Here is a 16,664-nt window from a genome sequence, read left to right on the forward strand (position 1 = left end):
AGAAACCTAGTTTATCGAACTTCAACCTAGGTTCACGTTTGTTAGCTGTGGTTCACGCTCGTAAACATTATAAGGTTCTCGCTCATAAAGATAGGTTCATATCCCTAAAATATGGTTCACAGCAAACCAGTTATCCAATTATTTTGCTCTTGGTCGAAAAACTAGGATTATCGAGCACTAACTTATATTTTTGAGCGAAAACATAGGATAACGGGTGTAAACCTTAGTTCACACTCTTGAACCCATGCTTACGTCTGATAAACTAGGTTTTTCAATTGAGCAAGAACCTATGTTTATGGGTGTGAACCTTGGTTCACCAGCATGAACCATAGTTTATGAATGTGAACTTATGTTTACGACCGAAAATTATAGTTTTGTTTGAAAAACCTAGTTTATTGAACGTAAACCTAGGTTCACACTAGTATACCCAAGTTCAGTTTCGTAAACATAGGTTCACATTTGTAAACATAGGTTCACATTTGTAAACATAGGTTCACATCCGTAAGCATAGGTTCATGGCCATAAACTTAAGTTCATGCCCGAAATTCATTGTTGATTTTATAATCCTAATATATCGACCATAAACCATGGTTTACATTTGATAAACTCGGTTTCTCGACTGAACAGTTGAACTACAAATTTTGGTCGTTATCCTATGCTTACAGTCGTTATCATATGTTTACGCCCGTAAACACCAATTGAATTCACGTTCATAAATCAATAAATGAACGTGAACCTATGTTTACAACTGTGAACTTGGGTTTACAAGCACGAACTTATGTTTGCGAGTGTGAACTATAGTTTACAGCATTATCCTATGTTTTCGCTTGAAAATATAGGTTAGTATTCGAAAAACCTGGTTTTACGTTCGAAAAACCTGGTTTTACGTTCGAAAAACCTGGTTTATCGATCATTAATAGGTGGGCCGGTGGTCTAGTGTAACACGCTTGACTGTCAATCCAGAGGTCCGGGGTTCGAATCTCGGTCCAGGCACTGGAAATTTCTGAGACACTCTTGAGTGTCTCCCACCTAACTAGAGGCCTGTACTGGTTCTTCCCAGGAAAGACGGCTTCGGGTGTATCTGTACTATACACCGGGCACGTTAAAGAACCAGACTGTCTTTTCGCAAAGAGCAAGGCTAAGTTAGCCGGACACGTCTGTATCTAAAACGTTCTCTCTGTCTGTTCTGTCGGCTTTATCTCACTCTGTCCCTCTGGTCAGATCTATCTGTGTCTGTATTAGCAGAGGATGAATTTCGCGCCCTGTGTGGCTGCGTTTGCTATATGTAAAGCACCTTTGAAAGTGTTTAGCCTGTTATGCTGTAGTTTCAATCTCCTTTACACTTCCTTCCGCGCATTAACCCTTTACTCCATAGATACTCCTTTTAACGCATCTATGCATTACTCCATAGATACTCCTTTTAACGCATCTATGCATTACTCCATAGATACTCCTTTTAATGCATTCTACTACACTGATAGTTTAAATGCAAAATACCAATAAAATGAATTGGCAATGAAGCCCACAAAAGCATAATTGTGAAGTTTAAACTGTTAACAAAAGATCAGTTTCAGAAAAACTTGTGGTTATAATTGTAATTTATTGATAATTATCACTTTTAATTCAGGTGGCATTTTCTGAAAATCACAGACTTTATATATATTACGACAGCTATTGATGGATGGAAAAGTACATAGGTGACCCAAAAACAAATTATTATTTGCATTCTATCATTCAACTATGGCAAATTATGTAAAAGTGAGACATAAGATTGGTGTAATAAAAGGTGTGGTTACCATAACAACCATTAAAATCCATAGATCACTTGTCAACATTATGGAATTTATGCAATTGACCTGGGCCCCTTGGAAGTGTGTTTATTGTGCACAGCTGTCAAAACAAAGCAATTAGGGTGTTGTTTGCATCATTAGTTGCATCATTAGTTATGATGTGGATCAACAAATTTTATAGAAAGTGTCTTTGATCCGTGCTTCTTATCAAAACATTATGTAATTAATTAATTTTATGATCTATGAAGTTCTGTAAGTTTGGGGATGAATTTCTCAGAAGATAGAAAAAATTATTTGAAAAAATACTATTATACTAGGCCAAATGTTCTTAAATACAAAGAAATTTTGACAACAAATTCCAATTACCAGTTATCAAAACTTTGTAAATTTTTAAAAATATTATTGACACAGGTCAAAATAAGATACTAATTATATCAAACAATTTTATATATTATGTATAGATCTATACATGATTATATGCACTGTATATCACTCATAACTCATCTATTCTTTCCTATTTATTTTAATTATTGATGTCAATAGGCAAATATTGATTTTATGTTAAACTTTATATTAGATTTATTTAATTTTACTTTTTGAGTAAGTAGCTGTTCTAGTCTCTACCATGAGTAATCAAGTTTACACCTGCTTGTTATTTGGAGTGTTTTTTTTTTTCTCTCTTCCTCCTAGATTCAAATTCCTAGTCCCATATTGGAAATGCTTTATTGTTTAATGATAGGGAATAACAAACTCACCTGCTGTGAATATTCCTTCAGATAATATCAAGAGAATAAGAATGGGAGAAAAAAAAAAAAAAAAAATATATCCATGAAGCACACACTACTCATGACAATTATGCCAACCGAAGCGCACATGTTGACACAGTTACACGTCAGGGTCAAAACCTATAGTCTATTTCAATAGAATTTTAAGTACTATATAGTCTTTTTCGGAAATTATAATTCGGTCACAGTATAGGTAATTTCAAATATTACCGTGATTGCGGGATAATTGTAGTAACATTTCCCCATCCCTTTCTTTTTTCTTTTTCTGTTGGTCCACTCACTCTAGCTTTATATATATACATATATGTTTTGTAATTTAATCATCTTTCTGAATGATATACAAAACAACAACCATGATAAAATTATACATGCTATTTGACTTCGTACATGCTTATATCACCATGTCATGTTGAATTGAATTGAATATTATTTTTGCTTTGTATACTCAAATAACTGTTATGTACAAGTTCCGAGGTAATAAAGGTATGTTCTGTTCTGTTCTGTTCTGGTAGGGGTGTAGCTTTTAATGATGGGTTTGCTTATTTTGAAAATCACTTAATATAGATCTTTCTAGTCTTTCATTTACCTTCAATTAATAAAATTGTGCATTTGTAACAGTAAAAATATTTCTTTTCTGCTGTATCACATGCATAAAACAGCTAAATTATAATAATATTCTAAGGTCTTAGGTTTGTAGCTTTCTATTGTGAAAAATATTTATCACAAAATTATGAAAAATATACCATCAGAAAGGAAATTTAATTCTAAACATAAATTATGTTGGACACTAAATGGTTGAAACAAGTATTCATAGACTAATTTTGATCTGAGTAACACAGGTATAAATTTTGCATTTTTCTCCAGTAACCTGTATGGAGATAGTGTACAGATAATGCAACTGAGTGTTTTGGGTATCAATAATCAATACTATTGTTTCTGTATAGAGTAAAGGGTTCACACAGACATGTACGAGGGTCGTAATTAGGTCAAAGTATATTTTGGGCATTCCTCTAAAGACATAAATAGATTAAAACACAAAGAAATATAAAACATGTGAATTATGCATACATAAAACCAATCATGTCATCGGTCTGGATCACTAAAAAGCTTTCTTGTTAATTCGCACCCTCTGAATGCATATGTGTAGAAAGTCTTGTTTAATGCGGAAAATTAGTATTTACAGCACAGTTCACTTTCTTCATTCCACCCTGAAGCCACTTGTATATAAAATTGTAAAATAATGATGTACAAACTGGATAGTGTAACTTTTTAAAAACACAGTCATGTCAACTGGAATTATTAGTTTTTGGACGAAGAAATCAGTTTTAGGTGCCGCAGCTATATTTCGTTTGACCCTCTATAAGACACCAATTAGTTGGTTGAAAAATCAAAAATACTGGCATTATGCAATAAAATGTATATTTATTAAATAAGAATTTTTAATTAAGATTCAAAGCAAAATCAAGAAATTTAGTGTCAAAAGAGCAGGTGCGCGGACAATTGCATGACCCAACAACTCGCGAAATCGTCGGCCGCTCGCCTCATTTTGCATTAAAAATGTCGGACCAGTAAGTATGAATTTGACAGTAAAATACGGGGTTTTTGGAACTATCGGCTGAAAAATCAGTACACACCTGCAAGAGTCCGGTTACGCGGAAGAAAGTTTAGCGAAAAATTAAATGGAATCTACAATGATTTAATTGCAAATAATCGGGAATTTAGGTGATATTAAGGTCGAATATATACTGTGGCAACCATTTGTTTGATGATTTATCTGCTTTTTGAGTGATAAATTCACGTTTTACGCTTTGGTGAATCTTCAACGTATCAAACGTAATCGGTACTTGGCTGATGTCAGATGCGTCTCTTGCGTTATATCGGGAAATGCTAAGGGATCGAAACCACAGGAAGGGTCGAATTGACAAGAAGTTGGTGTATCATGAAAAGGGCGCTATATAAATCTGTTATTATAATAATAATAATTAATCTTAGTTTTTCGACAGTGAACCTGGGTTTGCGTAATTATTTGACAAATAGCGTGCCATAGATGCGGTGGCTGCAAAAGTCATAAATTAAAAAGCAGCCACTCAGCGGCAGTAAGCTTGTCTAATTCCCTGTCAGAATAGTCGATAAACGCCTACCGTTTGTGGCACCTTATGAAGAATCATATAAAAAAATTGGAGGTTTATTAAAACGGCACTTTCTTCCCAATTTACTACTGCACTAAATATTACCTGCGTTTGGGCTGGCTGATTTGTTTCTGTTCCCTCCGTGGGAGGTGGTGGTGGTACGTCCGCCATTTTGTCTTCAAATTGTCACATGACTTATGGTTAAAAATCAAAACCTGCTAAATAAATTTATCGTTGTCGGATCACCGTAAGATCAAAGTACTGAAGATTAGAAAGGCCGGCGTTTCTATATCAAACATAGGTGAACGCATCTCAACACTTATGAGAGAAGAAGTGTAAATATGCTAAAGACCACCTATGTGAAAAAATACGTTTGTGTTGGCTTCACTTGCGTTAACACAGTTAAAGGCCTAGATCTGGACAGTGGGCCAAGGGATTTCTGTCTTCACCAGTACAGTTGGGGGCTAGTGACTATCACAATATGGTTCCAATAATCAATGGTCATTGTTTATTGGAGAGCCAGTCTACCTTACAAATGTATCAGTTAGTGAGAAGGGGAAACAGTGTAATTTATTTGATAAATATTGATAACTTTTAAAGTTATACTTATTTTTTGGCAATTCTATATAAAGAAAAATATTTGTTGATCAAACACAATAATAAAATAATAAAAATTATTTTCACAATAATGAAATAACGAGAAACTTACTTTAGGAAATAAGCAAGTTTTTTATTTTTATTTTTTTTCAAATTCTGTCTGGAGAATTGTGGTATTTCAGAAAAATGTGACTTTCATTCATCTAAAGCTTGCAGTCTAGTTGCAAAATATTGTTAATAACATTTGTCTAAATTTGAAAACCAAATGTGCATTTCAGTGTTAAAAATCTCCCCGTACATCCAATCAGGGCTGTTATATTTCGATCTTCTCAGATCGTTCAGCACGAATTTTATGTCGTGTTATTGGTACTGTTTAGTTTTTGAACACGAGCATTTAGGCCTGGGTGGTTCCAATACTCCTGCTTTTATAGCTTTGGGTATTGTATAATCACCCCTTGGATATGGCGCCTGCTTTTTAATTTTGTCTTTTGGCAGTTCCTGTGATATGCAGGCTCCATAACCTCAGATCCCATTTCTAAATTCCAGTTTGTTTAGTTCTGCTCATTGTTTTCTCGTTTAGGGCAAACCCATTATTTTGACTGGGGACTATACGCCGCTTTTCATGGAATTTCACACTAGTGTAGCATTGAAGGTTCCATGTGCATCGCCATATGAACACATCTGCGGATGTCTCTAAATTTTTTTTTTTTTGTACTTTTTAGCTGAGCTATTGTGACCGCTTGATGTTCGTCGTGCGTAGTGCGTCGTGCGTCAACAATTTCTAAAAAAAATCTTCTTCTTGAAAACCACTAGGCAGAATTACACCAAACTTCACAGGAATGATCCTTGGGTGGCCCCCTTTCAAAATTTTTCAAAGAATTGAATTCCTTGCAGAACTCTGGTTGCCATGGCAACCGAAAGGAAAATCTTTAAAAATCGTTTTCTCAAAAAGAAGAAGCCCTAGAGCTTAGATATTTGGTGTGAAGCATTTCCAAGTGGACCTCTACCAAGTTTGTTCAAATTATGACTCCGGGGTCAAAATTTACCCCGCCCCAGGGGTCACTTGATTTTACATAGGAAATCTTAAAAAATCTTCATCTCAAAAACCAGAAGGCCTAGAGCTTAGATATTTGACAGGTAGCATTGACTAGTGGACCTCTACTAAAGTTGTTCAAATCATGATCCCGGGGTCAAAATTGACCCCGCCCCAGGGGTCACTTGATTTTACATAAATTTCTATAGGAAAATCTTCAAAATATTTTAAAAAATAAACCAGAAGGCCTAGAGCTTAGATATTTGAGATGTAGCATTGCCTAGAGGACCTCTACAAAATTTGTTCAAATTATGACCCCGGGATCAAAAATGACCCTGCCCCAGGAGTCACTTGATTTTACATAGGAAAATCTTCAAAAAAATTCTTAAAATAAACCAGAAGGCCTAGAGCTTCTGTATTAAACATGTAGCATTGCCTAGTGAACCTCTACAAAATTTGTTCAAATCATGACCCCCCTGTGTCAAAATTGACTCCGTAACAGGGGTCACTTGATTTTACATAGAAAAATCTTCAAAAAATTTCTAAAAATAAACCAGAAGACCTAGAACATAGATATTTGACATGTAGCATTGCCTAGTAGACATCTACGAAATTTGTTCAAATCATGACCCCGGGGTCAAACTGACCCCGCCCCATGGGGTTACTTGATTGTATATAGAAAAATCTTCATTTTTTTTTTAAATAAACCAGAAGGCCTAGAGCTTAGATATTTGACATGTAGCATTGCCTAGTGGACCTCTACAAAATTTGTTGAAATCTTGACCCCCACAGGATCAAATTGACCCAGTCCCAGGGGTTACATGATTGTACATAGGAAATCTTCATAAATTTTCTAAAAATAAACCAGAAGGCCTAGATCTTTGATATTTGATATGTAACATTGCCTAGTAGGCTTCTACAAACTTTGTTCAAATCATGACCCCCGGGGTAAAATTGGCCCCAGGGGTTACTTGATTGTACATCGGAAAATCTTCCAGAAAAATTCTAAAAAGCATCACTTTGACATTTGAAACATGTAGCTTATATTACTTAGTTGATCGATCCAGGGTCATCATTTTTGTTGCATGAAAGAATACAAGGTTTTAGCTTGATATCAACAGTTTCCAAGTTTTTACGGCATTTTCAGTACCATAAGACAAAGCGTCAGATTTTGTCAAAAATAGCTGTCGCGACATAATTTTGAAGCAGTTACCCTAAATGCAGCCTTGTTTTGACAATTTCTGCTCTGATGTACATGCAAATTACACATTTAAACTGTTAAATATGTTCACTTATACCTCTGATGGCCAGAAAATTGCAATCAGTAGGGTATAAATATGCAGTTTTTGAAAAAAATACACTCAAAACAGTGAAAATGTGATATTTTTGGGTTTTATCCTCATTTTCAACGAAATTGCAATAAATTTGTCATTTTCTGTCAAATTCTAATCAAAGTAGCCCATTTCCAACATCATCTGGCCAGATTTCAATTTTTACCAATGTCATCTTATTGGTTATAACACACTAAATAGTTGTTGTTCTTTATTCTATATAAAATTGACCTAATTCCAATGACCGCAGCACACATCAGGACCCATTTTAAATTTCTGTAACCTACATTTTCTTGAAGAATATTGTCAGTACTAAATAAAAATCAAAAGAAAAGTGGGGGTAATATTTGATGCAAGAAAAATAATTTCAGTCAAACACACAAACTGCAAAATCAGCTAAAAATGAGACCCCAAATTATACTGGTGGTGTATGATCTACGTTTCCATGAAAAATTTTGTAATGTTGTTATTTCATTATGAAAGTGCTACCTACATGTCAAGCATAGATCTGTCATGTGATTTTAGCAAAAAAAATGCAAAGAAAATAAGGAAAATAGCTCTACAGAGCAAAAAAAAATCTGAGACTATTTGTATCCGCCATTATGCGACTACCATTTATTTTGGCGCCATTTTTCTTTTTAGTGTCTGTATGCCTATATTGTAGTGGATCTAGGCCTTTAGGAATTCCTGAGTAATCAAATGAATATGGCCATAATATTTTTTATGACTACAAAGAATGAAAAAAAGCTATCACAAAATGTATTTATCAAATCACAAAACTAAACGGTTCCTCGATCATAGACAGCCACACAGTAATATATCTGATACGTGCGAATCTATCTACAATTTCAATCTACAATCCAAATTTCAGAATACTGTATATGTTTTTGCGGTATGAGGCATAACATTTTTAAAAATCTACATGAAAACTAAGGAACATAATGATATCTGTCAAATACTAATACTGCAAAAGCTATATTATTTCGGAGCAAACGCACTATTATAGATGTTCTCATTTCAATACTACAGCAGGATGGCAAAAACTTTTGCAATAGATTCATTATGTACAAAACTAGTGAAACACACTGAAAATTGGACAACCGGTTTATTACTCAAATCGTTAACATTTAGTGGAAAGTCTGAGCAAGCGAAATCTAATTATAGACTTGCAGCCATTGCCGAAGGGTTAGCGATCGTCTATGAATCAAGCGATTTGGGTTCCAGTATGTTGTGAGAAAATGATTTTTCGAGTTTTTCTAATTCGTGGTAAAATAGCATGAAGTGCGTCCACATTTTGCTGCATATATCTAAATTGGCAAACCTAAGGTAATGCCTGTAAAATGTGTCTATTGTTCAAACGTGCAGATAGCTTTATATAATGGATCTCATCTAGTGACAAGCCGTGTTTACCATATGAACAGACCACACCATAATTTTATTCGGGGAAGATGTTTTTTCTTCTTTTTTTTGCAAAGCACTTAATTTATGTTTGGAAATCGGGATAGGGTTTATTCGAATATCGTGTATATTTACAAAACAAGGTTAATAAAGTTTTTACCAAAACAGACAAATAACACGTAGATAATAGTGGGGTAATTTTTATTGCCGATAAAAACACATGAAAAATGTATAAATAGAAATTACGTACAAATGTGCTAGGTTCATCAGATATTGTATGTACATAAATCCTGGTTAAAGTCTGGAATGTATGTTACAAAAATGTTGCATAAATAAAAAACGCAGAAAGTCTGTTATCCGTTTGTTCCCAGAAAATTGGACAACAGTTAAGTCTGTCTTAGAGGCAACCATAAGTTAAACTATATCAGCTGTGGGTTTGCAAAGATCTACATATACTTTCCTTTGTCTTTCAGTCGATATTTACTATAAAACAAACTCATTATTGATCGAATAGATTGAAGTACAGTATAATTCTAACGTAATTTATATTGTGCAGTCACGTCTTTCTGCCCTACGTAGAGTGCGCATGCGCAAAAATTGTTTCCCGTTGCTAAGGAATTAGCACGGTGTAAAAAGATCTATACCACTTGCATATGCAGCCAATTTGCTAACTTCTTAGATTGACTTTTTGTTCTTTTTCAACTCTTAAGTAGCCATCTGCCTTAAACAAACTGATTGCGTTGCTCCCTGGGATGGATGCTTAATGCAGCTCTGTGTGAGGATTTCAAATAACAATCTATTTTATCAGTGTTATCATCATAGGTGTCCATTTTTTTCTCAGATTCAGTAGAAATTTCTTTATATTTTCTTTCTACAAAAACAATATTGTCTGAAGAAATAATTCATTTTGAACATAAGTATACTTTAAAATCACTTCCTTGAATACATCGAAAATACAATATATATTTTTCTGTAATTAAGGTATTTCAGTACGTTTGAAGTGATGGTGTTACGTCATTTTTCCGGAAAAGGTAGAATAAAGCCTGGATTCGGCGTACGGAAATGAAAACCAGTTTGTGAATCAGTGGCAACATGCGATTAACTTTATAACAAAGACACATTTACTATCTTTCTAAAGTTAAAATATGATACTAAAACATCTGACACGTTAAATACTTCAAAATTATATTTAAAAAATAGCTTGAAATGTGCTGTTTACTTTAATCATGGTCAAATACTTTAAACAAAAACTACTAGCACATGTGCCTATATACTCAATTTCACCATATAGGCAAAACTATTTATTTACGCCTGTGAGAAGTTTCATTATACATGTAATCTGCATTTGGCAAAACATTTCTGACATTTTCCATTGACTCCCATTAAGAATAATTACGTGATGTACAATTTTTTCAAATCAGTCTAGCAAAAAATCAAGCACATGACCCTATCTTTTTTATTCGCTGAATTTTCTAAGTGGATTCCAAAGCTTTAAAAAATCTGAGTTTAACCGAATTCTACATTGTAGAAAATTCGATTTTCGATCAGAACGTGCAGAACTACCTTACAGTATTTCTTTCAATGCTTCAAACAATTTGCGAACAATCTGATTTATAGACATGTTTTGCTTTGCTGTTGTATGTGAAGGTATTGTTTCAACAAAACATGTAAATATGTTTGTTTCGATACTTTCTACCGTTTCTAACTTTATGTAAAAACTTCAGTTCGTCCGCAACACTGTCAAAACGCTGTTTAAGTTTTATACAAAGACATGACTAGTTAAAACATGCCAGCAGTCAAATTAAAAAAAAAATGTAGACTATACTTATTAACAGACATATATTTATATAACCTTATATCAGCACTGCCTGCGTCTTTAAGAACAACAGCCTTTATACATTCCCACGCGTCTGATTGAACTTTGATAAATCTGACTAGTTGTAGCAGGTATCCCAATACCTTTAACACCATTTAGTATCAAACACTTCCGCGCTCTGACCGAACTTTGATCACTCTGGCTGACACTAGTGATGGCAGTTGTCCCAATCGTACAGCACCTTTTAAAACGGACAAACTCGGTTCTGTTGGAATGATCAGTTCCTTACCCACAATTCTCCTCCGCATCTCGTCCTGAACTATTTTACTTTCGCCAAAACCGCCAACAAGCAGCACGTTCTCAACCCTTTGCATATCCGGCCTTGATAGAATTTTTGTCACGTGATCTATCATATTTGTGACTGGTTCATTAAACCAGCTCTTCACTATGGAGGCGTCGATGCAGATTTCTTTATCATTCAAAGACACCATGTCAGCTAGTCCTGAAGAAGAAAGTTTATCCACTAAATTTCCACTCTCAAGTTCTTCATACAGGTTCTTCAAAGATACGTAAAACTTAAATGCGATCTTGCCCTCTGTTTCAGAAGTGACTGTTCTTTTCTTTACTTCAAAATCTCTCAGTAAATCAAAATAATCGACCATCTTTTCAGTTTTAAATCTTTCCATTGCGGTTTCTCCAACTATTTGTGTGAGCCATCCGAGGTAATTGTTGTCTACCACGGTTCCGCCCCAAGGCCCGCCGCTGGCTTTGTACAGTTCTTTAATTGTCTGGTCGCTCAACTTCTCGTGGACATATATGTCAGCAGTTCCACCTGAAAATACACGGTAACAATAGTAACTGATTCAATACAGCTGATTCGTTTTTTCATTACCAGTCCAGCCAATGCGTTGTCAGTACCGCAATGGAGAAATATTCAAACATTTTCCATGCTTCATGGTGTGGACGTCGTCCTTTTTTCATGATTATAAAGGGTGTAACGAAAGTTCGTCCCGGTTAAGCAATTAATTATATATTATTTTTCTGAGATATAATAAACACAAGACATAAGAATTAATAGTTTTGACCATTCACCGGCCAGCCATTAAATAAGTGTTTTATTACATTACATCAGAAGTTAATTTCCACATTTTTCTTAAAGTTCTGACTTAAAGCCCAGCACTGCACTGAACTAGTGACAGGTCAATAGCACAAACAATGTGCCACAGACTTATTCAAGGAGTCATGTTATACTTTAAAATGATATATAGGCAAATCGCTACCAAATCAAACGTAAGCCTCCGACATGTAGTCCAAATATAAATAGTGCTAATCTTTCTCCAATTCCCCGTGCCCTTTCTCAATAGCATCGTGTTTTCTTTTACTCTACATCGTTTCTGTATGTATCACTTAGCACTCTATCGAAACTGGCATGTTCCTATCACATGCTAGGTAGAAATGGCGGCGTATGAATTTAATGTCTCGAAAAGAGAAGTTGAAAGAAGTGAAAAGGAGTTAATTCGGCGGGTTGTATTTAACGAATTCTTATATGAAAGTTAACTACATGTACCCCTTTTCCTTTAGTTTTTCTCAAGTAGCGATATAGTTCTTTACGGGAATATATGTCGAAAAACCGTTACGAAGTAAGTGGATTTTATATGAAATAATGAACAGACGGATTTAGTGGTGTTCAGCCTACAGTTGTTAGCTTAACGGGCATGTACCTTCTGCAGGAATTGAAATTTTTTCTTGTACAAGTAAGTGTTTCGTAGGTAAACGTGCAGGATTCATTATTTTCATTTTTGTCTGCAAAATCTATACCAGTACGCATTTTAACATCTCAGCCTGTCGTTTTTACGAAAAGTAAACAGAAAGTATGTTGTAAGCCTCAGTAGATTACCTCCTAAATCCACAACCATATAAGATGTTCCTGCTTGCGGCTGATCCCCTCTGGCAAACACGCTTGAAACAGTTTGCCAATAAATGGAAGCTGCTTCAGGTTCTGGACATAACTTGAGGCGGGAATCTGCTAACCCGGCCTGAAAAAAATAATTATTTGTTACTTATGGAGCCGTGACTCGAAAATGTAATTATTTATCATTCTGTACTCCTGCTCAATGCTAATCAATCTATATTCAAAAGCTAAATCTTAACTTTTCTTAAATACATTTTTACCTCAACAGCTGCCTCCCGCATGAACATTTTTGAACTGTCTGTCCAGATAGCTGGCACAGTAAGCACGTACTTCACGTCACGCTCCGTAACAAATCCGGACGAGAATAGGTCCGCAGATTTAAAGAGATGATCTTTCAAGTAACGTATCGCCATGGTGAAAATAGTAACAGCGGGCATACCCACCCCATTGATGTCGTAAACCATAGTCTTTCTTGATATATTCTAGGAAACAAAAAAAAAGATAATGTACATTTTCTACTTTCAAAGTATTTAAGACTTTCAACTTCATGTACACATGTTAAAAAGCTGAAAATATTGTGATATTCATAATTCATAATTATGTACATCTGCTGCATATAAGGTTCATTTAAATATCACGTGTTATTGTCTTTAGAGCAGTAACGTGCATAATTATGAATTTATTTATGAGCAGTCACGTGTCACTAACGTTAATGATTTAGGACCAGCCATGAACACTGACATAAGAGGAGTCACGAACCAATGACTTTATTAACATAATAGAAGTCACGTGCCACTAACTTCTTTGACATAAGAAGAGTCACGTGCCGCTGACTCCAATGACATAAAAGCAGTCACGTGTCATTGACTTATTGACATAAGAGGAGTCACGTACCACTGGCTTTATTATTACAAAAGCAGGGCTTTACATGTCGCTGATTTTACTGACATAAGAGGAGTTATGTGTCAATGACTTTATTGACATAGCAGTCTCGTGCTAATGAATTTATGACATAAGAGTGGTCACGTGCCAATGACTTTACTGCCATAAGAGCTGTCACATTCCACTGCTTTTATTGACGTAAGAGAAGCCAGATGCCACTGACGTTCCTGAAATAAGAGGAGTCACAAGCCAAAGGCTTTATTGACGTTAGAGCAGTCACAGACCCCTGAATTTACAGACATAAGTCACGTGCCAAAAACTTCATTTACATAAAAGGAGTCACATGCCACTGACTTTACTGACATAACAACAGTCACATGCCTCTTGCTTTACTGACATATAAGGAGTCACATGTCACTGACTTCACTGACGTAACTTCGGAGCGGTCCCGTTCCACTGAGTTTACTGACATAAGAGCAGTCACGTGCAAATGACTTTATTGACATAAGAGCAGCACATGCCACTGAATCTACTGACGAAAGAGCAGTCACGTGTTACTGACTTTACTGACATAAAATGAGTTACATGCCACTGACTTTACCGACTTGATGAGCAGTCACGTGTCATTGACATAAATGTCTGAAGATCTGACTACTGACTTTAGATAAGTCACGTGCTTCTGACTTACCTCGTTATTATGCAGCAGCATTTTAAATCTGCGGAACAAAAGCCACCCTTGATGTTTATTCTCTCCCGCTAGACTGTAATATTTATTCTCCGCATCATAGCCAAACGAGTCGAACTCTTTATCTGGGGTAAGTAACACGCATGTGGGGGTTTTCATCGAGATTAAGCTGCCAGACCCGTCATCCCAGCCCTGGTTTGTCTGGACGAGTGTTGGTTCATCACGATAGGAGAATGCGTAGCCGCTGTATGTCGTGCCAAAATCAAAAGCCGCAACTACCATATGAGGTTTAAAGGCGGAAGCCATAGTTCTAAAAAGATAAACAATGACAAAAATGAGTGGTGGCAGGTTGTTCGGAGTCTTCTCTCTCTAGAATTTCAGCGGTATATATATGGTGGCCAGTTAACCTATAACCAGTGTGAGTATATTCCTTATTAGCTCCACGCAAACACCACATAAATCAGAAGTGTAGTACATACCACATTAGAATACTGTCTGAAAGTCAGTCATAACGCTTTACAAGTCCGCGATTCGAACCTTCGACCTTCTGTGAGGAAGTCTTGTTTTGTTGAGATTCGCGGGTGGTTAGCGGTGTTACAGTCAGTTGTGGTATCACGTGATCAAAAGCGTGATTCAAGTTCATATGTAGTCACGGAAAGCTGTAAACATTTTGAGTTTCTTAATAATAACTGCATGTATATCGAAATGGTTATACCAGATGCAATATCTAGGTAGAGTGATACTGGCGAATCACGGGCATTGTTATCTTCTATCAAACAATTAGTCTGTTTATTTTATATATTTTCAACAGTTTTAACAAAGTTTTGTAGTTTCTGTAGAGTAAAAACTAAATTTAACATTCACTTTGAAATTTCTAGATATCTGAGAAACAGGTACACAACAAACTGCATGGCCTGCTACGCACCTGATAGCGTTAATAATGAGAGACCAGGTCAAAATGTAGGACATTTGTAATCGCTGAATACGCCCAAGTAGACAGATCATGGTGCTTTAAAACTTCTTTTAAAAAGGAAACCGTCAATTATTCCCGTTTTTATAAAAATGTCTTTGGAAATAGGAACACTTTGAAGCTACGTGTTATTGCATTTTTACACTGCCTTAAATTTTACTCATAATATATACGTTGTGAAAACGAAACACTGTAAGACAGAAATAAGAAATTCAAAAGGAAAAGCACGTACATGTACTTACATCAAGTGAATGTATTCATACAATATATAAATGTATTTTCACTCTGTCTGTTTACACTATAATTATGTCATAAAAATGTAAATTTAAACTTCAATCCACACTGATGTTGGTATACATAGTCATACTGATATGTAAATAAATTAGTCATTGCCCAGATAAAGAACTCATTGGCGTAGAAGGCAAAGGACGATAATGGGAAGGGGTAGTTTCAATGCATTTATTATTTAAACAAGTCTTATAATAAATGAACAGTTTCCAATTTGTGAGCAATTTGTGGATTATAATATTATACTGAACTGGTTTATGTTTTAGTTATCTTCAGTCAAAAAGAACAACAACAAAAAATGTGATGTGGTAGTGAAATAAATAAACTAATTATCTTTGCATGGCTTGGATTCAGTGGTGTTATATTTTCTGGTCCTTTGGGATCATGGAGTGCATTCAACAAAATGTGTAATAGAGTTCCGCTTAAGCCGGTGCCAGGGGCCGTGAGAGGTGTGGCACATACCGAGCCTGCTATTATTCTTCTGACCTACATTATTTGCTTCCAAAGTATCTTTCCACAGATTTTATTGGTATTTTTGATTTTTTTTATATGCTATTAATAGCATATTTTTCTAGTTGTATGCTTAATTTTAAAACCGCACATTCAGTAATTTATAAGATACTGGCAATCATAGCAGCATTTATAACTTACTTTTTCTAAAATCTGTAGAATTAAAGACCAATCCCGAAAATGTTTTATTGGATAAAGGTTAGAAAGATGTCAATGTTAACTTTTATGTCACAGTGTACATAAATGTATGTTTTGTAGTCCCTAATTAGCTAAATTAACGCCACAAACCTATTCCAGTATGCTGAAAGTCCATTCAGATGTTGATACAACTAATATGGTTATACGACCAGTAATTCTAAACTGTACATTTCGGAATATCTTAATATACTGTTTATGATAAATATGTGTATTTTTAAAGAAATATTGTATCCAAAATAGTGATTTGTCGTGAATAAAGTCATAAGTTAAGTTGCGAAGGAATTATGTCACGAGGGACAACAAACAAATGATATTATTCAAGATAAAATCACTGTTTAAG

The 16,664-nt window shown here is 35.1% G+C and overlaps 2 protein-coding genes across 5 annotated transcripts in view; both read right to left on the bottom strand.

Moving 5' to 3' along the window:
- Nucleotides 1-4,886, bottom strand: part of LOC123540147 (WASH complex subunit 2-like) — a 48,070-nt gene extending 43,184 nt beyond the window's left edge. For both annotated transcript variants that reach the window (XM_053526406.1, XM_053526405.1), the window contains exon 1: nt 4,810-4,886. In XM_053526406.1, the coding sequence (XP_053382381.1) occupies nt 4,810-4,875 (66 nt within the window). In that variant the 5' untranslated portion in view covers nt 4,876-4,886. The remainder of the gene's footprint in view (nt 1-4,809) is intronic.
- A 4,361-nt stretch (nt 4,887-9,247) lies between these two features.
- On the bottom strand, nt 9,248-15,729 carry LOC123540672 (heat shock 70 kDa protein 12B-like). Of its 3 annotated transcripts, none has more exons than XM_045325891.2 (5): nt 15,571-15,729; nt 14,362-14,668; nt 13,052-13,273; nt 12,777-12,915; nt 9,248-11,711 (listed from the first exon to the last, which is right to left on the bottom strand). In XM_045325891.2, the coding sequence occupies exons 2-5, from the start codon at nt 14,662-14,664 to the stop codon at nt 11,041-11,043; spliced, it is 1,335 nt and encodes a 444-aa protein (XP_045181826.2). In that variant the 5' UTR covers nt 14,665-14,668; nt 15,571-15,729; the 3' UTR covers nt 9,248-11,040. The 3 variants fall into 3 exon arrangements, with proteins under 3 accessions (XP_045181826.2, XP_045181828.2, XP_045181829.2); XM_045325893.2 differs by having other exon boundaries at nt 15,561-15,710; XM_045325894.2 differs by lacking the exon at nt 15,571-15,729 and adding an exon at nt 14,838-14,931.
- Nucleotides 15,730-16,664: the final 935 nt, after the last annotated feature.

This window comes from Mercenaria mercenaria, chromosome 16 (assembly GCF_021730395.1).
Source record: "Mercenaria mercenaria strain notata chromosome 16, MADL_Memer_1, whole genome shotgun sequence".
In the NCBI taxonomy this organism is placed as follows: domain Eukaryota; kingdom Metazoa; phylum Mollusca; class Bivalvia; order Venerida; family Veneridae; genus Mercenaria; species Mercenaria mercenaria.